The sequence below is a fragment of the Sceloporus undulatus genome, chromosome 10 (assembly GCF_019175285.1).
Source record: "Sceloporus undulatus isolate JIND9_A2432 ecotype Alabama chromosome 10, SceUnd_v1.1, whole genome shotgun sequence".
Lineage (NCBI taxonomy): Eukaryota > Metazoa > Chordata > Lepidosauria > Squamata > Phrynosomatidae > Sceloporus > Sceloporus undulatus.
In genome coordinates, this window is record NC_056531.1 from 1,171,052 (window position 1) to 1,196,959 (window position 25,908).

General features: G+C 44.1%; 1 protein-coding gene across 1 annotated transcript in view; it reads left to right on the forward strand.

Moving 5' to 3' along the window:
• Positions 1 to 23,267, forward strand: part of BICDL1 (BICD family like cargo adaptor 1) — a 41,952-nt gene extending 18,685 nt beyond the window's left edge. Inside the window, 10 exon segments of the mRNA XM_042441524.1 lie at positions 2,280 to 2,289; positions 3,231 to 3,347; positions 5,795 to 5,806; positions 10,067 to 10,213; positions 12,379 to 12,558; positions 13,206 to 13,424; positions 14,130 to 14,273; positions 16,051 to 16,181; positions 17,297 to 17,417; positions 21,347 to 23,267. Of these exon segments, the coding sequence (XP_042297458.1) occupies positions 2,280 to 2,289; positions 3,231 to 3,347; positions 5,795 to 5,806; positions 10,067 to 10,213; positions 12,379 to 12,558; positions 13,206 to 13,424; positions 14,130 to 14,273; positions 16,051 to 16,181; positions 17,297 to 17,417; positions 21,347 to 21,547 (1,282 nt within the window). The 3' untranslated portion in view covers positions 21,548 to 23,267.
• Positions 23,268 to 25,908: the final 2,641 nt, after the last annotated feature.

A 25,908-nucleotide genomic window follows, 5' to 3' on the forward strand; every position in this document is an offset into this window, starting at 1 on the left:
TTTTTCGGGAGTATCTACTGGGTGAAGAAGCATAGGGGAAAGACATTTTTCCCTGTGTGTTTATTGGTTGTTCAGGTGTCGATGCGCTGAGTGTGTATCACAATGTCAATGCAGAGAAAGCTAGACAGACCCCATACGTATGGGTGCCAAGTGGGCACTATCCCTGGCACAGATCCCTGACTGGCATGCACTGCCAGTGTCTCTTTATACTAGTAGGGTATCTGATATTTTGGCACTGATTTGTTATTTCTAGTTTTTGTTTTCCCCCTCTTTCACATCTGGCAGCTGGACTGAGCGGGTATCTCAGCCTTTTCCAACCTGGCAGCTCCCAAATGTATTGAACTACAACACCCATATAGCAAGACAACGAAGGGATTTGTAGTTCAAAACATCCGGAGGGCCCTTTGCTACCTTTGCAGCAATTGAGGACAAAGGGGGGAAATAGGAGGAGGGGAAAACTGGGACATTTTAAAAGCAGTTGAAGAAGTGGGAGGACAGAGGGTTCATTGGGACTGTCCCTGCCAAATTGGGACAGTTGGAGGGTATGAAAAGGAAAGGCATCCAAAAGAAAGAAAGAAAGAAAGATAGTTTAAATAGAAATACAATGCATCTCACCTTCTTGGAGAGTCTTGATCCTACGGGAAAGGCGGCATATAAATAAAACATTATTATTATTATTATTATTATTATTATTATTATTATTATTATTATTATTATTATTATTTGCCTACCTGCTCATTCTGCTGTGCTGGTGAATGGATAACTTGAAGGCCTGGGGCTTTTCTCTTGGTAGGATCCTTTCTCTTTCTGCTCCATCATTTTGGCAGCATTGTGTTTTCATTCCTGTTGTAACACTGAGAGAAAGGCAGGAGATTACATTAGCGAACGGACCCTTTAAAATCAAATTTGGACTGAACAGCCAGTCCTTCAGACATTAGATAACCTTCAAATAGAGGACTGGAAAGCAGGGCCAATCATGGCCACTAGGAATTCAGTCTGAATGTGGAGTAATTTGCAATACTGTATACCTTTTCAAAAGTATCTCATTCACTGATCAACCCCCCCACCTCCCTCTTTCTAGTTGTATTACTCCTTTCCTTTTATTACTTTTGAGTTGCTTACAGATGTAGGTGGGATTCATCTTTATAATATATATATATATGTGTGGTTAATCTGATACTTTGGTTTACAGTTGAATATTTCTTTTTTGCTCCAGCTGTGTTCCTTTCCTGCCATTGAGTTCCTGCTTCAGGATGATGATGATGATGATGATGATGATGATGATGATCATCATCATCATCATCATCATCATCATCATCATCATCATCATCATCATCATCTCACCCTTCTCCCAAGGCTGGGATTCAGGGTGGCTTGCAACATTAAAAAGGACACCCTACAGTTAGAAATGTACAAAAATAGTGTATTAAAATAGAATTAAATTACTACAACAATTGAAACAAAGTCAATACTAAGATTAAAATACCTAAAATACATTAATACAAATTAATTAATTAATCAGTACCTAAAATACATTAATGCAAAAAGCACCCCGTCGCCTGCCCTAGAAATGTTCTGTTTTAAAAAGCCTGTCTAAACAAGTTAATGGTCTTGTCTTCCATCTTTTATTAATAAATTACCTCAGGAAACTTGAAAGAGACACTGAAGAGAAAGTCAGACTGCTATTATATCATTATTATTAACGTTAATATTAGGTTTGCTGGAGGGAAAACCGGAGGGGGTGCCTGTCCCTTGAAGGGCTGTGTAAAAAAAACAAAAGCACATTTTCACAGGTGTGGGTTGTTACTTGGTTGTGTGAAAAGCAACACAGTGTGACTAGCCAAGGCCTGAAAGTAAGGCTGGACCAGATAGCAGTAGGCCAAGGGAAGGAACCAAATGGAGTAAATGTGGTTCAATATAGAATCCTCTCAAGATACTGAGGGAGTGCTTGCTGACTGACAAATCTATCTGTATCCTATTTTTCTGGTAACACAACCGACCCAAGCTTGGGAGCGCTTTGCTTTGTCAAGTAGGCCTTGATTGCTGTCAACAGCAATGACATGGCTACTGTCTTTGCTAGGCCTGGAACATTCTCTGGAAGTTGGCTTCTTCCTAGGCCAAAAACAGCCCAAGCTATTAAAGTGACAATATCAGAATGTCACACACGAGGGTCCGATTTTTATAAAGACCAGCAAATGTGGCCTCTTGGTATTTCGGAAGGCAGGGAAGAGCCAAAATGATGGTTGCCTCCCATTTTCCTCAATGGAGGGAAGCTCTAGATTGTCAGGGGTCCTTTTTGGCTCTTCACTGTCTGCCTTGAAGAAAGGCATCTGGATTTGTTGGCTTTCCTCTCCCCACCGTGGTCTTTTTTCCTTTTGTGTTACATCTATTCAGATGTGCCAAGAAAACCAGTGTTTTAAATCTCTTTGAAACATAAAGCAAAAGCTGCTCCAGATGGATTTTAGGAACCGACTGTGGTGGCCCACTGTTGAAATAATCCAGTTTGAGACTGCTTGAACTGCCTTGGCTCAGAGCTAGGGAATCCTGGGAATGGGAGTTTATTGGGGCACCGCAGCTCTCGGGCAGAGAAAACTCAACATCTCAGAAAACTATAGTTCCCAGGTTTCCTTAGTACTGAGCCAGGGCTGTTCAAGCCGTCTCAAACTGGATTATTTAATAATAATAATAATAATAATAATAATAATAATAATAATAATTGATCCCAATTAAAGTCAGATATAAATGAAAAGAACTATACACACATGTAGAAATGTAGAAATGGAGAGTTTTTAAGGCAGGTGATGGGGTGCTATTTATGTTGTTTTAATTTTAATGCATTTTAAGCATTTTAATCTGTTTACACTGGATTTTAGCACTGAATTAGTTTTCATTATTGTAGCAATTTAATTCTATTTTAATCTGCTATTTTGGTACATTTTTAACTGTATGGTGATGTTGAAATGTTGTACGCCGCCCTGGGTTCCAGCCTTGAGAGAAGGGTGAGATGTTAATAATAATAAAATTAACAATAATAATAATAATAATAATAATAATATAAAATATCTAGATAGGACCATTGCTTGCGCCTTGAAGAAGGTAATTGGTATTTTCAATATCCAGAGCCCATTAACTTGAAGCCCTCCTTGAGATGGAAAAACCCTCCCTGCAGCTCTTGTCTCCTTTGCTCTGCCTTCAGCCCATTACATTTGTGGTGCTTTCTTCTTTTGCAGGCCTCGGAGGTGGAGAAACAGCTCTCTATGCAGGTTCATGTCCTCCAAGAGGACTTCAGGGAGAAGAAGTCATCGACCAGCCAGCATATAGTACGGCTTGAGAGTCTCCAGGCAGAGGTGAGTCCGCTGTCCTTAGGATGGTCCACTTTGCAAGAGATCAAGAAATGAGAAGGCTGATGTTGCCGCGGAGGGCCAATTGTACATGTAGACTATATCCGCATTGCACCGTTAGAGCAGCAATGATAGGAGTACAGCAGGGATCAGTAAAATGGTGAGGGTCTTAGGATTCTTTAGTGCAGTGGTTCCCAAACCTTGATCCTGCAAGTGTTTTGGACTTCAATTCCCAGGATTCTTGGCTTTTGGCCACAGTGACTGGGGCTTCCCTTTGACATGATTTTTAGGATAGTCACTTTATTTCCCGTTTCTAGACCTCCTGGCTATGGTCATAATCCTATACACACACACACAGAATAAGGCCAGAATGTTGTTGGTTCCTTACCCTGGCATCAATACCCTTGAGCGAGTGATTTGAATCCCATTTGGGGAGTGAATAAATAAAAGCTGTCCTTTTTGGGAAGCTGTGCAAGGGACGTTACGCTGGTTTTACTGCTGTGCAAGTAGCTGTACTTTTAGGACAACTAAGGGCAACTCTTAGTGCAGACAACTTCTCCTGGCCCTGAACTTACCTGCCACATTTTTACACAATGGTAGACTCCAGTGTAACTCCATCATTCATTGGTGTAATTGTATGCTACAGAACTGGAAAATGGGTAAGCAAAGCAACTGGGGTGTGTGTGTGTGTGTGCACTGACTAGAAGGGAAGCTTCTGTACTTCACCCAGGTCTCTTTACCTCTGTTGGGCCTCAAATCCTGCCAAGCAACCTGAAGCTTCTGTTTTCCCCTTAATCCACCTGTCTGTTTGTGTCCCTATCTTCCTTCCCTTTCTCTCTTGCTAAAGAACAGTTGCAAAATCTTCCTTTTTAAAAAATCCAGAATAAATGGATTGTAACTACATCTGTTACAATTTGTATAGTTCACACCATTCATAACACAGTGTTGTCCTGATAGTGCCGTTTTGCATTTTCTGATAGTTCAAGGATAGGCTGCCATCCCCATTCCTCAACTCCTTGCTTGAGGCAACAAAATGTTCTGGACTCTACAGAACAAAATGCTCCAGGTGGGAACATGAGGTGCTAAGAGTGGTGTCCTCTAAAAAGTGGCTCACAGGAATGCAAATGTGCATTGGGCTCTTTTTCATGGAGATAGATATGGCCGCCTGGCTGCATACTTGTATAGATGTTTGTGGCTGCCTAGCCATTGCCCTTCCATTGTAAACTCCAGGGGGAATATCAAATGACGTTCCAGTGTTTCCATGCTACAGGGAGAATTGCACTTGAACTGTATATGCATTCCTTTATCTTCTATGTGGCATAGGAGTTTATCAGACAAGGGACATTGGAAGTATAATCCAATGGCAATCCGAAAGCAATCGTGGGGTTTCACGTTATTGCGTGATAGATTACCACACGCAAATTCGGGCAATGGGAAGTCCAAATGCAATCATGGGGTTTCATGTTATTGCGTGATAGACTACCACATGCAATTTTGGGCAATGGCAAGCTATTTTCGGGCAATGGGAAGTCAGTTCGAACGCAGTTTGTGTAATAAAACTCCATAGTAGCTGTGGCAGAGCTGTTGAATCTCCTTGCATATTCATTGTAGCCTTTGCAGGAGCGGTTGCCATGTATGACTCCAGTTTTCTTCTGGGTCAGATTTTCCTTCTCGACGAAATGTCTTCCAACTTGAATTTGCTTAAAAGAATCAAATAGAAAGCTCTATGACATAATGATATAGTGTTATTAAAATAAAACAAAACCTCCTTCCTTCCTTGTCACTGCCAAAAGAGATTTTTTAAAAAATCACATTCAAAAACTAGCATAATGATATAATTGTGTTACAGCACTCTTCATACCATAATACAGCATTTATATTGTGGCATTATGAGGTTACAATGGTATATCAGCAACTGAAAACATTGTAGTGCCTCTAAGCTTTTAGAAACTGAGTGGATTTTTGATGATGTGCGGTGCAGATTTATGTGCAAACTTTTAATGAATTTTAATTTTTCTTAGTGTTTAATGTTTTAACTTTACACATTAATTCTTTTTGATTAACTTTAATTAATTTATAATTTATAACTTGATCAAAACTTTTACACGGTCTTCTAATCGGTATTGCTTTAAAATGTTGCTAGCTGCCTTGAGTCCCATTATTGGAAGAAAGGCGGGATATAAATGAATAAAATAGTAAAATCATAATTATTGTTGCTATTATTTAACTTTTAGAAAAGTGATTCTCATGAATCTGGTTCCTCAAGAAAAAGCAAGCAATTATTGCATCCTTTAGGATTTAATATGTGGATGAACAAAGCCAATGGTGTGTCTATATATATATATATTTCCCCTTGAAGTTTGTCAATTTCTTGTTTTTTCCTCTTCGTCAACCCTGACTTTTCCCATTTTCCACCCTCCTCCTTGTCCCCTTCGTACTTGGCTGTGGAGCAGCAAGTCCTTGAAGTAAGTACAGAAGCTTTCATGGGCTTTTGAATGCATTTCCATCACCCTCCGTGTTGCATGACTTGTTTGCTGTGCTCTTCGTGTCTCTCCCTGTCTGGGTCACTGACTTTCTTCTCCTCTGGGGCAGGGGCAAAGGGTCTCTGCTAATCTGCAAGGGGCATTCATTTATGGGGACTGATTTTATAGTACCCGATTTTCACTCAAGTGGTGTTCTCAAACCTCAGCAACTGTGCTTAATGTCTGAGGCTCTCTTACAACCCCCTGTCTCCTTAAATTACCATCCTGAGTTTGTTCAGTGGTCCATGTAGCTAAGCATTCTGTCTTCCGTTCCACCCATAGATGCTGGGGTGCTATAGAAAGATCCCTATCATTCTCTGAAGATGCCAGCCACAGATGCTGTCGAAACATCAGGAAGAAACTCTTCCAGAACATGGCCACATAGCCTGAAAAACCCACAAAAAACTATCCCTATCATGCTTTACTTGGAAGATACACAGCAGAAACATTCTGTCATGGAGCCATGGATTTATGTGGAAACATATTCATGGGTGGGGGAAGGATGGACCTAAAACCAATTGCTAGCAGACACCACTGAATCAATGGCTTCCATTATGAAAATCCCATAGATCCTGTGGATCTATTCTAGTAGGTTTTCCCACCACAAATGCATCTAATGACCCTTTAAATCCACCTTGTCAGCCGTTGCTACATCTTGTGGCAGTAAGTTCCACAGTTTAACTGTGTAGGAGGGAATCCTTCCTTTTAGTTCTCCAGAATCTCCTACCATTCAGCTTCACTGGGGGGCTTCGTCGACTTCTAGTATGAAGAGTCTGGGAGAGAAGCTTCTCGCTATCCACTTTTGTTGGGCATAATTCTGTCTGCCTCTGTCATGTCCTTCTTTTTTCATCCCCCCCCCCCCCCACACACACACCACTAAACTAAAAGGCCCCAAACAACATCATTCTTAGCTATGTGCGGAACATTGCATGCTGCTTGGCTTAAAGGCACCTTGGGTATAAGAACATTCTTTGAACTGAGCTTCTGCTGGGAAGAAGAGCTTTCAAAAGCTCAAAACACTCTTGAGTTATTTGGTAAATTCCCATCTGTACTTTTTATTGCATCCTCGCTCACCTGTTTTGTAAAAAATGTGTAGCGGTGGCGGTGCGTGGGGGGGGGGCGTTCCATGGGCCTTTTTAACCTACTTGTCTTAGAAACAAGATCTGGGAAGTGAGCTTTATCTGAAAGACTTTGATGAACTGATATTGGTGTTTGGCTAAAAGAAGAACAGAGAAAGGGAGGGCTGGAGTGCGCAGTGTTGCAAGGATGGGCTGAAAATCCTTTCTTGCACATGGGGTCACCTGAGAATGTCGTAAGTTGCGCTGATTCCTAGGAAATTCCTGGCTGTTTTTTCTTGCTTTCTGGAAATGACCAGAGCTTGGCAAAGTTGCTTTTCCATGTTCTGGTTGAGTGCTGAACATATATCGCATATTTGCTAGTGGGTGCTTTTGCAATCTGTGTACAGTATTTGCACCTGTAGCAGTTGCACATGTTGTCCAGAAAGTGTGAGTCCCATAGTGACCTCTATCTCAGTCTTGGAGGACCCCAGATTCTCCTGCTTGTTCACTGAACACTGCTGTCTTTTTAAAAGGCTACTCTTCTTTTCATATCCAAATTATTTTTTAAAATACAGTATAAGAACAACTGAAGAGTGTAGTGGTTTGAGTATGGTACTAGCTCAGCCTCAGAGGAAAGAAAGGGCAAGCCTGCTCTGAACAAAAATTGCCATGAACACCCCAGGAAAAAAGTTGCTATAAGTTGTCCCCTTAAAGACACGTAACAACAATGAGCCAATGTGGTGTAGTAGTTTACACATTGGACTAGGATACTTGGAGACCAGGTTTCGAATCCCCGTTCAGCTACAGAAATCCACTGGGCAAGACACACTCTCTCAGCCTTACAGAAAAGCCATGACAAACCTCCTCTGAAGAAAACTGTAGGATATGGTCACCATATGTCTGAGTTGATTTGAAGGCATATAACATGTGGAGACATTATCAGGAGATGTTCCAAGCAGCTGGGGACCAAATATTTTATTATCACTCATTGTGACTCTTAGAGGGTTGTCAGAGTTAAAAGAGGAAAGCGCTTCTGTACCTTTAAATAGGTGTGCAGAAGATGGAATTTCAGAAGGTGTTTCTTGTTTCCTGGTTGTGTGACAAGCAACAGCACCTGGGGATCTCTCTTCTACATGGCACAAGAGCCCTCTCTAGTTTTCAATCTGGCAGTCCTAGACTTTTTGCCTATTTTTAGTTCAGTTATCACTCCCTCCCCCCAAAAAAGGAAAAAAAACTAGGCAGGTAAGTGCATTTGTTAGTTTATTTGTCCTTTAAAAAATAGCCTTACACCACCATTCCTCTTACAGTACCAAGGGGCAGTATCCAGAAATAGAACAAAAAGAGATCCCAAAATGCTCTACAGAAAAATCAATAAAACAACATGAAATACAGCTTTTAAAGAGGCAGGACATAAAAAAATGAGACATTTCACCTAATCAGCTGAAAAAATAAGCCACTTTTAAAACGCTCAGGCAAAATAATAGGTTTCGACATAGCATGGAAAATAATATCATGTTGGCACTGATCACACGTCTGTGTTCAAGAGGGAAGCTGGCTTCTCCCCAGCTGACAGTAAGCTCAGGTTTGTCCTGTATCGATTTGATCACTGGAGGTGATTTTATCAAAGTCGGCATAGGCTATAGAGCACCTTTTAGCACCGTAATTCTTCTGTTTGTCCTTCTCAGTACAAAACAGTCTATGAATCATTGGATGTGTGTGCAAAAAGGGAGTAATTGTCTTCTGTCAGTGAAACCAATTCCAGCAGAAACCTGCATGGGTTTACACATAGAAGGACATCCTATTGATGAGTGGGACTTACTCCTAGGTAAATGGTTATTGGACTGAAGGACAGGGATGGAGGACTCTGTGACCCTCCAGACAGTGATGAAGCACTGCTTCCATCTTCCTGTTGGCAAGCACTAATTCCCTGTTTCCAAGGCCACTAGTTCTAGGATCCCAAATTTGTTATCTCTGCGATTTAGTAAGGTCATGTTGTCTCCAATCCAGTGTTCCTGTGAGACATAAGAACCTTTAAGACTACACAAATATAGTGCAGTGGTTCCACATTAACTGCCATGGCTCTATCCAGTGGAATCCTGGAATCTGCAGTATCATGGGGTCTTCAGAATTCTCTGTCAGAGAGATCTAGTGCCTCGCCAAGGTACAGATCCCAGGTTTCCATAGGACGTTGACATGGTTGTTCCAGTGGGATCATAGCATTGTAATTGTGTAGTGTGAGCAGGTCCGCAAGCAGATCTTTAAAGTAACATGTTACAACTACTGTTGGGGGTGACCAACATGGCTTTTGAAAATGGCATCACAGCTGGTAGTGTGGTTAATCCTGGCTACTCATTGCTTTGGGGTGGCTAAAAATGGTTTCTTGGGGCCTTTTGAAGTTTTTTAAAAGGCCGCTTTCTTGCCTTTTTTTAGATGGCTTCTCTTTCCTAGCAAAAGTTACCGAAAAGTCACAAACAATGGGAGTCAGCTGCATAATGAGCTTCTGTTTCTTGAGAATTAACAGTGACACACTGTATTACTTTGCCAAAGTAACTTTCTAGGGTCTGAGTGTCCCACAGAAGACCATCACTTGTTTGTTTTTCATTACAGCTCCCAGTATCTTCCAGCCATCATGATCACTGGAGATTCTTGGAGCTCTTGCCCAAACAAGTAACATATCTCAGCTCTGCGGGAGACCATTTTGGCTATTCCCCAATTTGCCTAAAGGGTCCAGGCCAAAGATAATTTGTGCAAAAGTGTGTGATCCTTGAGCAGGCTGGAAGCAGGGCAGAGTGTCCTTTCTTGGGGTGTGTATGTGTGGGTCTTATCTCTTGGGAATTCCAGAGAACACAGTGGTCTGACTTGGCTCCTGCCCTCCCTCTCCTTTGCCTGGCAACACACATTCCAACTCCTGAGAGAGTTTAAATTCCTCCCACACTCCAGGCAAGTTTCTGAAGTGTGGGGGAAGGACTCCTTCAGTTGCTCTCTTCCATCCGTGCCAGCCTCTGCTCCAGGTGGAAGTTCTTTCTTACACCATTGCATCTCTCTCTCTCTCGCTTTCTCTGTTGTCTCATCCTCTGCAGACTGATAAACCACAACTTGGGCTTACTTGGGCTTCCTTTCCCTTCCCCATCCTCCCTTTTTTCAGATTAAGATGCTTACTGATCGGAAGCATGAGTTGGAACGTCGGCTGAGTGCCATGATGGAGGAAAATAATCTCCTCCAGGGAACAGTTGAGGAGCTTCAAGACCGAGTATTAATTCTGGAGCGACAAAGCCATGAGAAGGATGTGCAGGTAAGAAAGGCAGTCAAGGACTCACAAGGGGAGATGCTTCTTGTGGCGGGGGGGGGGGGGGGAGAAGGGGAAGGAGGACCAGATTAAAAGAAGGAATTTGGAACAAGGCTGCTGAGGAATTGCCATTTCGGAAGCAGTAAGGCAAACAGCATCACAGGACTTCATCCTCCTGCGCATTGGGGTTCTATGAAAATCTCTCATAACCTTAGAGGCTGCAGTCCTGTATCAGGTAGCCCACTTACCAGGGAGTAATCTGCATTGAGTTCAGTGGGACTATTGTCTGAGGAGGCATGTCAAAAGACTGTAGTGTAAAAGCTTCATTCACACGTTTATATACCAGTGGGGGGAATCAACAAGTTGTGAATACGGCGAACACTATTTGGCGGAAATGAAATCAATAAATATACCCTGGATGGACACTTTCAGAGGCACTTGGAATGAACTTGGTTTGGCTGTGATTCCCTGCTGAATATTTGGTAGCAAGCCTGCGTTTGGTGCTATGTTCCATGTGAACACAATCCGTGTAAAAGGGATTATAAAACTGTAAAATCCTTAGTAGGGCCCTTAGATCAATGCAGAGGTTCCAAAATGCGCACACTTTTGGTATCTCTTGATGTTACTGCCACACAATTGGTTACAAAATAGGACTGTACACACAGAATTCAGTGTGGAATATGATTCCCCAATTCAGAGCCAGCCCCAGTTGGGTCCAGGTCAGTTCAGATTGATCAGATCTGGATCCTGATCCAAATCAAGATTTGGGAATCAGTCCTCCCATTGACATGCATTGGGAAACTAACATTGCTATTGCTAACATTGCTAACATAACTGTTTTGTTTCTACATAATTCAGCACAGGATTGGGAGATGTAGTAGACCGTAAGGGATTAACTCTGTCTAGCTTTAAAAAACAAAAACAAAAACTAAAGAGTTTTATAGTTTGCTTCCCCTATCCAAGAAATCAGTTTCTAAAAGCATGTACATTCAATTGAGCGCTTAGCTAATTCGTTCTACCCTTATCCTGGCCCTCTAGTACTGGGGACACTTAAAAAACAGGAGTTAGGGTAGCTTAAAATACTGTACTGAAAGGCAGCAGAGTGGTGGGACTACTGAAAGGCAGAGTGGCAGGCAGCTAAATCAAAGGCACCTTTTCTAAGCAGGCATACTCCACACTTACTTGGGGACACACACCATGCTAGTGATTTGCAGAGGTAGGGAGGCAGGATAGGAGATAGAGCAGAGCAACAGGCACCTAAAGTAGTCTAGCCAGGCCACCCTTCTACTCTGGAATTGCTCCTCTAGTTGTGGAGGAACATACTAGATCTCAAAGTACTCCACCACCTAAAGTTCAGAGTTGAAGCATTGCACTGAAGAGCACAGCAAGGACCATGTAGTCATCGGGTGCCATTGTCACACTGACGCACTGACAATCTGCAAACTGCGGCTGGGGGGTGCAGTATTCTTTGTTTCTGCCTTATGGGTCTTGTCTCTGCTGCCTGGATGCTGGGACTTTCTACCTCTGCCCTGAGCAAGACTGTTTGGGGCTGCTTCTTTGGGTGCTTAAACAGGCTCCTGGTCCTGTGACATCCTAGCAATTTTCTCCCTGACAGTGACAGCAGACAGCAATCCTGAGATCCGTTCGTGGCTTAGAATGGCCCAACCTAGACAATGCTCTGCCTTTCCTCTGGTGACTCAGACCGCCTGTCTTACACTGTGGTGGTGCCACTGTTGCTATCCTGCTCAAACAGAACCCCCCTAACATTGGAAGCTGGCTTGCTCTCAGTCACACTACCTTGAGCCCTTATTTTTACTGAGATTAAATCAGGTTTGGTTCTACAATCATCAAAGGTGCTGGTCCTTTTAAGTCTTGCTGTGGATGATGGCAAACAAGTCTGCCTCCCTGTGGCCATGTGGTGCACTGAGAATCTATTGGGACTGACAACTTATTCCACCTCATCCCTCTTCTTTAGATAGCAATCGGCAGTGGTACACCAGCTCTGCCACATTCTGCTGAATGCGGCTCTGGACAGCTTTCCCTCAGGTCCAACCCTGATGACACCACTAGTTATTGAGTATGAATTCAAGGCAGATCTGGGCCTGAGCTTTTTTTGCTAACTCTCTCTTTTTCTTTCTCTCATTCTCTCTGGGCATAATTTCTCCTGGCAGTTGCATCAGAGCCAGCTGGAACTTCAAGAGGTGAGGATGTCTTACCGGCAGCTACAGCTAAAGGTGGAAGAGCTCAGTGAGGAGAGGAGCCTCCAGCACTTCAACTCAACCAGCACATCTCTGTTGTCAGAGATCGAACAGAGCATGGAAGCTGAGGAGCTTGAACAAGAGAGAGAACAGGTAGCACCATCCTTCACTCTAGAACAGGGAGGATATCTTCCATCTCATGACTTGCCCTGCCATGGGGCACATCTGAAACTGAGATGGCAGGATGAAGACTCCAGAGGCTACAAGTCCATTTCTGATTTTGCTTGTGGGACTTGTGGAAGAACAAGGAAGGAGTAAAACTCAGCCTCTTTATAGCTCCTGACAACCTCTTGTTGTTTTGTGCTTTCAAGTCATTTTTTACTTAGAGTAACCCTAAGGTGTCCCTATCTTGGGTATTCTTGGCAAGATTTCTTCTGAGGAGGGTTTGCCACTGCCATTCTCTGTGGCTGAAAGAATGTGACTTGCCCAAGGTCACCCAATGAGTTTTCAGGGCAGAATGGGGATTAGAACCCTCTTCCTGGTGACTTTAGAGGAGTCAAATTTGATCCATTTTGCTAAATTTTCAATGAGTGTATTGAAGACTTAGCAAAATGTTTTTTGTTGGGGGCTGCATGGAGCCTGGAGGCTTCACTTGCTCCACCCCTATTCTAGGATTAGGGCAATGCAGGTTTTGTGTGTGCATTACATGTGGTGGTTGGAATGGTTTCCCTTTTAGACTGCAGCTTCCAGAATCCCCTAGACAGCCTTTTGCTTCTTTTTTGTTGTTGTTGTTGTTGCAGCTGAGACTCCAGCTCTGGGAGGCCTATTGTCAAGTTCGATACTTATGCACTCACCTCAGAGGGAATGACAGTGCAGATTCTGCAGTCTCCACAGATTCTTCCATGGATGAATCTTCAGAAACCTCATCGGCCAAAGATGTGCCAGCTGGTAGTCTGCGTGCTGCTCTTAGTGAGCTTAAGAGGCTAATACAAAGTGTCATAGATGGCACAGACTCCCCGGTAAGTTGAGTTCCACTTGGTAGATATTCACTTTAATCTATTCAGTGCAGCAGACCTCTGGTTTGGATCCCCTGGCCTTAAACTTTACAAAGAAACACTCCCAGCGCATGGATCATTTAATTCACAGCAATGAGTTCCTAGTACAGGACTCTTTTAACTCCCTCTTTCCCAGGGTAAACAACTGAGGCTGTGTTATACACCTTCCTTCATTTCTCTCCCCACTTTTTTGCTGGTTTCTATAGGGCCTGGAGCAAATTAATATAAAAGCAGCATCAAGAGATACCAACTAGCAATAAGCAGCACTTGTGAGAGCTCCTGCTTCCTTGTAGTAGTCTGTAAGAGTTCCACATCTGTATCACTCACATTGGAATCTCTTGTTACCTTTGCCAATTTCTCTCTCCTTATTATCTCTCCTCCACCACTGAACTGCAGACTGTAAGCCTCTTACATAAAATATAATTTTCCCCCCAACCAGAAGTAGACGTTTTCTCACTTCTGATTTGTGTGTGTGTATGTGAATTTCTGGCATTTTTGGCAGTTCATTAAGATCCCAGAAAATTAATCCCCAGACCCTCAGAAATTCCCCACTCCTGCTATTGTAGGAATGTATTGCATGGGTCCTTTGCTATACAAAAATAACATACAGCCTTCCACACACCTGCCTAAGCCTGAACAAGATGGTTTTATTTCTTTACTGCTGGCCAGAGTCCACGGAGAAGTGACGATGATGCCTTGGAAGAACAGATCAAGCAGACGAGTGAAGACTCAAGAGCCCTGAGGGAGTTAATGGAAGGTGAAAGGGGGAAACTGAGGCAGAGCCTAGAAGAATTGCAGCAACTCCACAGTCAGGTGAGCAACTGTATGCAGGGTGGAGATAGGATGAGATAGGACTACTTCTCCCCTTATCCCCCAGCTCCTCACCTCTGCCCATTCGTATGCCTCTGAGACCAATCTGAGCTCACCTGCAAGAGGGAAAGAAATGAGCAGAGGTTAGTGGTCTTTCTCCTCATTCACACTTTTCTGAGAAGTTAACCAGGGTTGTAGCTACAGGCAGACCAAAGGAGAGCATTGATCTCACCCGCCACATAAAAAAGAACTATGCCCCCCAATGAAATTTTCCTTCAGTCTCCAATTTTCTAGCATTACAGTAACTTAAAATGTTAGTTGAGCATTTAGAAATAGAGTTAAGGCATCCAAGGGGCAAGCAAAGATACCAAGGGAATGTGAACACAGCAAGAGAATTCTAGGAGCGAAAGAGTGCCACACTGAAGCTAGCTAATAAAAGTCTGTCTATATATTTAAGATTTAGCACGTCAAAACACTTAAAGATTTATATGTTTAAGATTTAACACTTACGCGTTTTATTTTTGCTGCTTTAGTTCCCTAATCAGGATCATCACCCACCAATTCTGAGGATCAAGAGTTATTTGCTAGAGAGCACACATTTGGGAGGTCTAGAGCTCTAAATTCTCAAAGCTGTAAGCCTCTTGTAAAACCTTTGTTATAGAGCAGTGTGTAAAATAATACAGTTATGTAAAATACGTCATCCCTTCTCTTTCCTTGGTCATTAGAATCAGCCTTCCTCAGTGGGTACCCTCCAGATGTGTTGGACTACAATTCCTACAACAATAGTACAATGGGGGGATTATGGGAGTTGTAGTCCAACACATCTAGAAGGCCCCTGATGAAAGACGCCTGAGCAGGACCTTTCCTGTCACTGTGGGGAAGCTGGCACTGTCTTGAGCATCCCATATTGAAATGAAAAGGCAAAGTAAAACCTATGTGAATGGAGACAGAAATTCATGAATACAGAAATATTGCAACCTCTCACCTTCGTAACACTCTTTTTTCCTCCCCATTCTCCTCTCTGTTCTGTTCTTTCCCCTTCCCTGTTACCTTCTCCCTTCTTGGATCTATTTACATAGCCTATTAGTATTGCAAGTCCTTAAGGAACATGGACCTCCGTGAATGCAAATTAAATTTCTGTTAATTTAAGCAGTGGCAAGAGTTGCTGATCCTTATGGTAGGATATAAATCCCAAATAAATGAGCAAGACTAGCTATTAAAAAAAAAATAAGCACGGCAATGCAGTCTTCAGCAGTCTGTGATGGCCCCTTGTCGGTTTCTTTTCCAATTACTGGATGTGGATATGTGTTGTGAAAAAGATCTTGCGGCTTTCCAATACCTACATTTACCACGAACCTTTATTGGTAGCCTGAATAGAGCTTAGGAAAGTAACATTTTGAGAAGGACTTCAGAAGAAAACGTATTTGGGGATTAGTTTATGGTTCGGAGGTGCTTGTGGAAGTGGGTGTATTTTGTTTTCATACATTTGTGGGGGCTTTCTGGATTATTTTGGGGCACACCAGTTTATTAAAAAATTGAGGTGGGGGTTCGAAGGGACTAGTGAAGGACTTCAGGGCTCACAAAGAAAGGTCCAGGGGCTACATGTATCTTACCATCTCCACCATGCCAACCTGATTTATGCAGGTAGTCATGAGGACTGGCAACTTGTTTTGAAAAACCAAAATCTGTTATCCCCAGGTTGTTGCTAAGTATTTCCAGTTCCTCTCACCCATCTGTGGCATCAAACTCTGATGAATTATTTTCACCTGATTCTTACCAGGTGACACTGCTGAGCGTAGAAATGACTTCGCTGAAAGAGGAAAGAGATCGACTACGGAGTTCAGGTGATGATAAGGAGATGAACGAACAACTCTTGAAGGCTATCAGGGATCGAGATGAAGCAATTGCCAAGTAAGTGGCCTTACTTTTAAATATGGGGCAGTGTGGGGTGGACACATGGGGGGGAAAGCTGCATTGCGATGGCTTTGTGTGAGGATAGGAGAAAATCAGGGGACTTTTCACACTACATAGCTATAAAAGAATGGCCACTTTAACTGTCACAGCTGCATCCTACAGAATCAAATGGTTTGTAATGAATGCTTGTAGAACACAGGGAAGCAACAGAATTGACATTGGGGAAAATGATGCAACAGCTGAATTGGTGTTTCTTGTGGACTGTCTCACAAAAACGTATCTTTGGGGCATACCCAGCCAGAGGGCACAGCCAAGCTACTTGCGGTAGTCATCCTGGCACTGCCATCTGTCGGCTGAAAGGGAGAAGCCCAACAGCTGCAGGATTTTTTTGATGCAAAGACGGTGCCTGGTATTTTAGTATGTGTGTGGGTTCCTGGCTCTCCTGTTTCCATGGATACCAGCTACCTTTCTGGGGATGTATAAATCCCAATCTCTGATATTCATTCAGTGCTAGGGGATTTTTAAAATGTGGGGATGTTTGGAGGACCTTGGTCTGGCAGCGTTGCTGTGGCAAGGCAAGAATGAGGCTCAATCCAGTTTAGCATGCTGGAAGAAGCACATCCAGTTCATTTCAGTGAGTCTACTCTGGTTGGGACCAGCTCATGGTCTTTTACAGCAGCCTCTCCCCAATCTGCAGCAATCTTAGGGTTAATGTTCCCACCATCGCCAACCAAAATGTAGTTGAAGTAGTCCCACGATACCTGGAGGTTACTAGGTTGGAAAATCTTCATGCTATTCCTCACTTTCCATGCCCTCATTCCATCATAATAGAGAGACAGTGTGGCTAATGGTTTGAGTGATGAACTAGGACATTGGGAGAGCAGGATTCAAATACTACTCAGCCATGGCAACCCACTGGGTGACCTTAGACAGGTTATGCTCTCTCAGCCTAAGAGCAAGGCAAGAGCAAACCCCCTGTGCTAGGGTTACCTAAGGGTCCTCTTCAGTCCCCTACATGGATGCAGGTGCTTATGAGTCCAACCAGCATGCAGTACAGAAGGCATCCAGGAAACAAAATGGGTGTCTTAGCCCATCTTTGCTTTCTTTTTCAGGAAGAATGCTGTCGAAATGGAACTAGCCAAATGCAAGATTGATATGATGTCACTAAATAGCCAGCTCTTGGATGCTATCCAACAGAAGCTTAACCTTTCGCAGCAGCTAGAGGCGTGGCAGGTAGGAAAGAGTGGAAGGCTGGGAAAAGGAGGATGGAAGAACCTTTTCCCTCTTCTGTATACTTGTGAACAAGAAATGTTCCATCTGCTATGTTTAGCACCCAACAAAGTATGGCAGGTCCAGGAAAGCTCCCTGTGGGCATCCTCAAGTATTGTGGTTCGCAACCTTTGGTCTTGCAGGCATTTTGGACTTCCAAACTATGCTAGCCAAAGGCTGTGAACCTTTGCTATAGCCAAAGCATTTTTAAGGCTAAATTAGTCAAAATGACAGCAGCCAAGTCTTTCTCGCTTTTGAAAGAGGATGCTGGTGACCTCAAAAGCAGTTTAGCAGAAGCAAAACATATAGTCATAACAAGTATTTATTTCTTGATATGTAAAACAGGGATGGGCAACGTGTACCCCTCCAGATAGTGTTGGACTTTTAACTGCCAGCATTCCTCACCACTGGCCCTTCAAAATTCTCCCAAATACAGCACAGGGGAAGAAACTCTGTGGGGAGAAACCCAACAAAAATTCAGTGTTGTGGATTAGATGATAACGGGTGGCCCTAAAACTTAGCCTGAGCCTGTACAAATTGTGGACTGATGCTACAGTCATTGAGTGATCAACATGGATGTGTGATTGAACCAGGTCCAGTTTTTCTTCCTCCTTCCTTCTTTGGCTCCCCAATTGTCAGCAGAAACCTCTCCCTGGTTGACCTTTCCTTCTTTTTTCAACTTCTCCATGTTCTCGTTTCTCTCTCTTTCTCTCTCTCTCTTCTCTCCCTCTCTCTTCTTTCCAATGCTTCCAGTTTGCTTCCTCAGGGCTTTTTACTATATGGCTCCTTTGGTTTCTGATCTAGTGGCCTTTCTCAGTTCCTGTAACAACAGCTTTAGTCGTACACCCCTCCTGCCTTTAAGGTGAGCTCCCAACCCTCTTCTCTCCTTACCCACCTCATTCTGTCCCGTCCCGTCCCATCTCATCCCAAGTCAGTCTCACTTCATCTTCTGGGGAAAGGAATGTACACATCCCAGAAATGCCCCGTATATTTGTCTCTTTGGGCTGTTTATGCACACCTCTCCAGCCATCTTCTGCACTCTCCTCACTTTTTCTTTTGAGCTTTCAGAATTTGCTTGCCTGCCTGCCTGCCTGCCTATTGGACTTGTGTCCTTTTTTGTTTGTTTTTTGACACATGATTTCATCTCCCATGCATGCACTTGTGGTAGTATTTTGGTGTTTTAGGACAAAATCGCTGAACCTCATGGTGACAGGGTGGAACACTTCCTTTGCATGCCAAAGGTCCCAGGTTCAGTCCTTGGGAGCTCTGAGACTGTGTGTGGGGCTTGGAATCTATGGTCCTGTTGGTGCCATATGCAAGTTGTACTATGCGTACAGAGTGCTTTTTTGAAAAATGTGGAACAGATGTATCCAGCTGATGGTGTTAGGAGGAGAGGTCTACATGCGTTACCATTGCAGATGTGCAATAATTCACCTATAGTAATGTGTCAGTATGCATTGTGAAGCTGGCCCTACCATTAGGCAGAGTAAGTTGGGTCAGTCTGGAATTTGAGGCCATGTACAAGGAATTCCTTGCATTTCTTTATATTTATTTTTTATCCTAGTCTAAGTGTTAGAACATGAACTAGTTTTTTTTTAATGCACAAAAATGCATTTGCATTTACTGACATGAGGGACTTATGCCTGTCCTTGGCCATATATTCCAATCTGTCTCATATTGGATTCACAGCCCCACAAAAGACATGATGCTGATCGCTTCAGCTTGGTGATTTGGAATAAAAATGATGAAAATCTGTTTTCCTCTTTTCCTTTTCCTGCAAACCAGTCTTTCTGTCCCTGGGTGCTGTATGACCCTAAACCTTCCCCCCAACGCCACACGGAGCAAATCTGACCTTCTGCATTCTTCCCTTTGAGCTGCACTGGATTGCTCAGTATTCTGGAACCTTTCCTTTCCTCCAGTGACAGATTCTTGACAGCACCAAAACCACTCAGCCAATGATGACTTGCAGGCAGGTGATAGCAAGTTGCTAGGTTTATTACAAATGGAAGATGAGGCTCTGGGGGGTTGAGATACTGGCTGTGTCAGTTTGCAGATGGTACTAGTATTATGGTGGGAGTGTATGTGTCTGTGTCCGTTTGCATGTGATGGTTGTTCCTAGCAACCAGACCCTTGCTGTGATAATCCATTTGTGGGCTTCAAATTCTTGCTTTTCCCCATTGGCTTCATCAATTTCTGGTTAATACTGGTGTGTAAAACATACACACTAGCCCCTGTTTTGCCTTAAAACTTGGCTTCTCAGATTTAGGGATGGAGGAATCTTATCTGTTGGGTTTTTAGAACGTCTGCAGATCTTTATTTCTTGTATAGGATTTCAGTCTACATGTCGCCTTCCCCTCTATCTGGGGAAGGTTTGCAACATGTAATTGAAGGATATCAAGTTAAAATCACATCAGTAACTGATGATGATGGTAACACAGGTAGCTAACATAGTAGCAGCAGATTGCAATTGTCATGTGTCACCTCCAAATGTGTTCCATGCAGGTGACCTCTCCATATATCTGAGCCACTCCTTTGCGATATCTCAAGGCAGTGGCGTTGTGCGTACTGGAATACAAAACAGCGCTTGCTTTCTCCACGCTGCCCTTTAGAAAAGGGGGGGGGGGAATCAGAGAACTGTGTTGCAAAATTCAGGGAAGTGCAGAAATAGGAGGATAATTGCACAGCAATTCATAGATTCATTCAGGAAGTGCAAATGAGATTGGTTCATATGAAAATGGGAACCAAACGTTATTTTGCCATGATTCTTGCTGATGATACAGCCAGAGGAGCTTTGAAGACAAGTGTGTGAAATCACATCCAGAGCTTTGGAGACATTTTGCTAGGCTCACCTGTTTGGCAGGGGAGGGATCCCTGGACACTTCAAAGGTGAAATCATGCTTTCCAAATGCCCGTCATAGGGATGGGCACATTGGGGAGTATCCTTAGTAATGCCTCTGTGTGTGTGTGTTTAAGTGTGGCTTACATGCTTATATGTCTTTTTTAGGATAGAAGGGAGCTATTCTGTCATCCTTGTGGTCTGTCTCTAAACTGGGCAGCTGTCAAGCCCTGGGAGAGGCTAATACTATTGCTACTTCTTACCAGTGAGAAGAGGAATCATGGAGGCAGTCTGTGGCAGAAAGCCCTCATGCCTCTGAGAGGGAAGTTGGGTGGGCCATGGGACCCACAAAAATGCCCGGTTGGCCACTCTTGGGCTAGAGGTCATGATTGAATTTGTAGCCCATTTTGTGGATCCTCTTTTGAAAAATGGTCAGTTCAGAAAGGCCTCCTTGGACCATCTATTTGAGAAGTGAAAACTAGGGACATGTGAGCACGGTTCCAGGGGTGCTGGGATTGAAAGGGAATCTCCTCAAAGAAAGCCCCTCTGAGCTGGCAGGGCTTTCCCTTTTGCCCTGCTTTTTACAAGGGGTAAACATTGGGAGTCATAGCACAGTATGTTCTCTTCCAAAGCTAGGAGAAGGTACGGCCCCCTCCTCTCCTCTCCTCCCTGTTGAATTAATGAAGTACAAATGACTTTTGCCTTTTGAATCCTGTTTGCAGCAGTTCGAAGTAAGCCAAAGGGAGGAAGTGGGAGGAGGAGAGAAAATGGGGCATTTCAAAAGTGGCTGAGAAAGTGGGATGGCAGAGGAGTAACCAGGGCTGTCCCTGCCAAACCGGGGCATTTCGAAGGTATGGAAATGGCAGGTGGAGGGTGCTCCATAACCTAGTGTGGCGGGGAGACAGAGAAGCAGCCACACACCTTAGAAAGTACTCCATACCTGTTTTAGTTTCTCTGCCTCCTGCCACATTGGACTGCGCAGTCCAACCGTCCTTCTCTCTGCAAAGCAGACCCTCTTCTTTTCCTGCCTAACAGCCTCCCTTCTTCTTCCTCCCAGGATGACATGCAGAGGGTCATTGACCAGCAGTTGATGGACAAACATCCCAAGGAATGGAGCCAGCCCACTTACTCCTTCTCCAGCGGTCACGGGGGCAAGCGGCGTGCCAGACCCTCTCCCATGCTGAGGCCCGAGCAGCAGGGGTCCGAGCCTATTGGGGCAGAAGGGAATCGCCTCTTTGCATTTTTCAAGAAAAATTAATGGGAACGGAGCCACCACTCTCCAGTTACTCCCTCTGGTCTTTTTTTTTTTTAATTTTTAAAAATGTGATTTTTGGGGGGGGGGGAGATGAAGGAAGCTGGAGGAGAGGCTCTGCAAGCCCAGGCGGTGGTTGTAGATGGTCCTCAGTTCTGCTTGCACGAGAAACCACCGAAAAGGGCAAACGGAGCAAGCCCTTAAGAACTCTGCACTATTTGGCAACCCACGTGGTCTGAACTCAATGTTTACATACATCGTAGTCAAAATTGCCGATCTCCTACACGATAGTGGTTTGAAAGGACTTTTCTTTTCTACCTTAAAAGCAACATGATAAAACAGAAAAACCGCCAGGGTCTCCCTTGTTAGGTCCACTCTGTTTTCTGCTGTGCATTATCGGAGGTTGCGGGGGAGAGGTGTCTTAAAATTGTCCTCTTCTGTTCAAGAGAAAACATGAAGGAGCTGGTCAAGAAGGAGCTGGTAATGGAAGGAGAGGAGAAATCTTTTGGCAGGAGCTGACACAGAGAAGGTGAATATATTACTAGAAGGATGGGGCACATGGATCTCCTGATGTTGTCAGATTGGAGCTCCCATCTGTTCCCAGGAACTGATGGGAGTTGCAGTCCAGTGACATCTAGAAGGTTTCACATCCCCAATCCCTGTTGTACTAGCCGAGATAAAATTTGCTTCACCTATACCTCATAGTTCAGAGAGCAGGAGCCACCAGTTTGTTTAAAGCAGAGCTAGGCATCCTGCAGCCCTCCCAAGAATGCTGGGAGGCACAGTGTAACAAAAGCAGGAAGGCTGCAGGATTCCCAGCCTCCGATTTAAAGTTGTGAAAGTTTTAATGGCCAGGAATATGTGCAATGGGGTTTGAGAGTAAATTCATGGGTGAGCCTAGGCACCTTATTAAAGCCCCAGCCAGCAAGTGGTGTTGGCCTAAGTTAGACACACTGAGGTAGGCTGAACGACAAGAGTCTGCAGCAAAAGCAGGAGTTTGAAAATGAAAACTCCCATCATCACTTTCCATTGGCTCAGTTGGTTGGTGCTGATGGAGTTGCTGATCTTCGATGGCACCTTACCAGCAGTTTGAATGCGAGGAGGGTAAGGGCTTTAAAAAAAAAAAAAAGTAAAGAAACTCAAAATCCTCCAATGGTTATAACACTGGGATATGGCCCATTTCAAAGTGCTCAGACCTTGGCTTGGCTAACCTCCGTTGAAGCTGTTGTGTGTTGAGCTGGTACACCTAAGTCAAGAATGACACGAATCCTGTTTCATTCAGGAGAAACTGTGGCGCTCCTGCAGTTGAATTGCTATTGGAGCAGAATGGCGAGTCCTAGGGGGCTTTGGACATTGCAGAGGAAGAGAATACCAACCTCTGTGACAACCATCCCAAAAGAAAAAGAAAAAAAAAGGGGGGGATGCTTACACTTGTGTATGTCACTAGCAGGATGCCAGCCAATATGGGTAAGGCAGCAGAATCCTTATATCTACTTGCTTGTGCATTAACACTTGTCGAACAACATGGGTCTCCTCCTTGAGTCAACATGCTGCAGGATGAGGCTGTTGAGGAATCCTGAGGGAGGAGGGTCAATGCTGTAGCGTGATGCCACATGTGCAGAGGTTGGATGGCCGTCTCTCAAGGATGCTGCCCTCCCAGCCTGCATTGGTAAGCCTGCATTCAGCAGGCAGTTGTATTAGATCAGGGGTAGGCAACCTTTTTGGGCTGGGGGCCGGGTTGTTGCCCCCAAGACAACGGGGGGGGGGGGGGCAAAGCAAAAAAAAAATAAATAATTAAAAATTTTTTTAGAATTAAATAAATAAATAAACCGGGACAAATGTAGGACAACATTTTCAAATAGTGGACACTTTTTTTTTTTAAAAAGTGGAGGACACGCAAAAAAAATTGCTGATTTTTAAAAAAATGTTAATATAAATGCATGTTTCTGAGGCGTCTATAGACAATTGCCCCCCCTTGCCCCTGCGTGCAAGAGGCCAAAGGCCCCGGCGGCAATCGGCGGCAGGACCGGGCTGGGGCCGGTCCCAAGGCCTCACCGGGCTGCATCCGGCCCGTGGGCCGCAGGTTGCCTACCCCTGTATTAGATGATCTTTGGGGGCCTTTCCTGACTCTTCAGACCCATGGGCTTACCCATGCCCTGCAAGGTCAGCTATCACCCATTGGCCTTTGGGGCAAGAGGATAGCAAAACGAAAGCAATAAAGAGATAACTAGGAGAAATTGTTCCCCCCAGAGGATCTTGAATGATTTGGGAGACAGTTCCCAGAAGGTAGATTTCTCCCTAGAGCACCCCATGGTCCAGAAGCACTGCTTTTTCCTTGCCATAGATCAGTACAGCCCTAGTTGCAGGATTTCAGTGCCTCCAAACCCACACCCCACACTATGATACTACTGAACCAGAGTCAAGCGGGGTGTGTGGGCAGGCAGCTTGGTGACAAAAGCTAGCCAATGCGTTGGGACAATGCTGAGACAAGGCATGAGCTAAACCTCCCTCCCTGCTCCCCACAAGTTGAGTGATTTGAGGATGGACAGCAGGGAAATCACAGGATCCTGCCTAAGTCTTCCCTTTCTGAACATTGCATTAAGCCTCCCTCCTCCTGGTACATTACCAAAAAGGTATACAGTGGTACATCTTACCAACTCCTATGGGAGTCTGGATATATTTCAACCATCCAAAAAGTAAGCAATCAATGTCTGCATGCTCAGAGCCTGGGAAAGTAACTTTTCCAGAACGACACAGAAAAGTGAGTGTTTCCAAGCTCTGCCTAGGAGGGAGAGAGCCTTGGTGAGGCCTGTAGGAACTGTGGCTCAGGTCTCTCCCTCTGCTGTTGACTTCTTTTATATGGACAAGTGCAATGGGCAGCCAAGATGTGGCTGATTTTAGGGCCTCTGGAGGCGACAAAAAGAAAGCAGTAGAGCAGGGCAAAGGGGACATGTGGACTTCTAGATGTTGGGAGCATCTTTCCTTATCCTTAGCTCTTCTGGCTGGTGCTGATGGGAGGTTGCGGTTGACAATCTCTAGACAGCCACATATTCCTTGGTCCTGTAGCACAGGAGTGCACACCTGTATCCTGAAGTGACCCCATTTGCACAAACAACAGATATGGCAAAACTGTTCCCGGCCTGTGCCATTATGAATAGCGGGTTGGGGCCTGAATGGTTCAACATCTCTCCAAGAAATAAATCCACTCAATTGTAAAACAGATCTTTGAAAGGCAAGGCCTGCTTAGACCTTTTGGCCTTCCCTTCTCAAGTTGTGTGGTTTTAACATGCGGGAAGTTTTAATTTTGAAACCTATAGGGGTGAAGAGCATTTTCTCAATATACAGCCTGAACGGTTTTAGCCTTTCTGCTGTTTGAACCAAGCCAGTCTTTCCCAATGTGGAGCCTTCCAGGTGGGTTAGACGACAACCCCAGCATACTGGAATGATGGGGATTGTGTTCCGACATGTCTGGAAGGAAACTGAGTTGAGAAAGGTTGGCCTGGGCCATAAAACCAAAAGAGAATGGGGTATGTGTGGACTGACAATATAGGCTTGTCACAAAGAACAGCAGCTTTTGTGGTGGTGTTTGGAACAGGACAGCTGTGAATCTGTCTTCATTTGTGTTTCAGCCACTTCAACTCCTTTTCTCCCCAAAATAAAGGATGATGTGCCTGGTAGCTGCAGTCAAAAAGTTCACCAAGGGAGGTGCACACAGCAGGGATGGGCAGACAGAATGTATCTATATAGGTATATGTACATACCACACAGTGCAGTAATTTTTGTATGTAGCAGTAATGTAAATAAGTGTACCGTTTTTATAATAAGATATTCTATAAAGGCATATTTTAGTAGAAAACGCTGCTCTACTGCTTCTTTTGTAAATAGTTCTCATCTGAATAAAATGGGTCCTTTCTATGGGTATTGTCGTTGTGAATTGCTCACTCGCAAACAGCAGCAACCACCCTCCAGCTCCTTTAGGTGGTCAACTGGGACAACACTTTGTGCCTTCAAATCAATTCCAGCTTATGGAGATCCCATCCTAGACTTTTCTTGGGAAGATTTCTTCAGAGGTTTGGTATCGCCTTCCTCTGAGGCTGAGAGTGTGACGTGTCCAATGTTCCCCCAGTGGGTTTCTATGGTTGGTGAGGGATTCGAACCTTGGTCTCGCAAGGTCTTAGTCCAACACTGAGAGCTGGTACTATCTTGTGGGTTAGAAAGAGGCTGGGGGTTAGATAGGCAAGACCCCTTCTACCCAAACAGTAAGACCACATTTGTTTCTAGGTCTTCAAGTGTGACCCTGACAATAGACTAAATGTGTGCCTTCTGAGGATCAACCTAGCAGAGTCCAGAAAGGCCCATCACCAGAA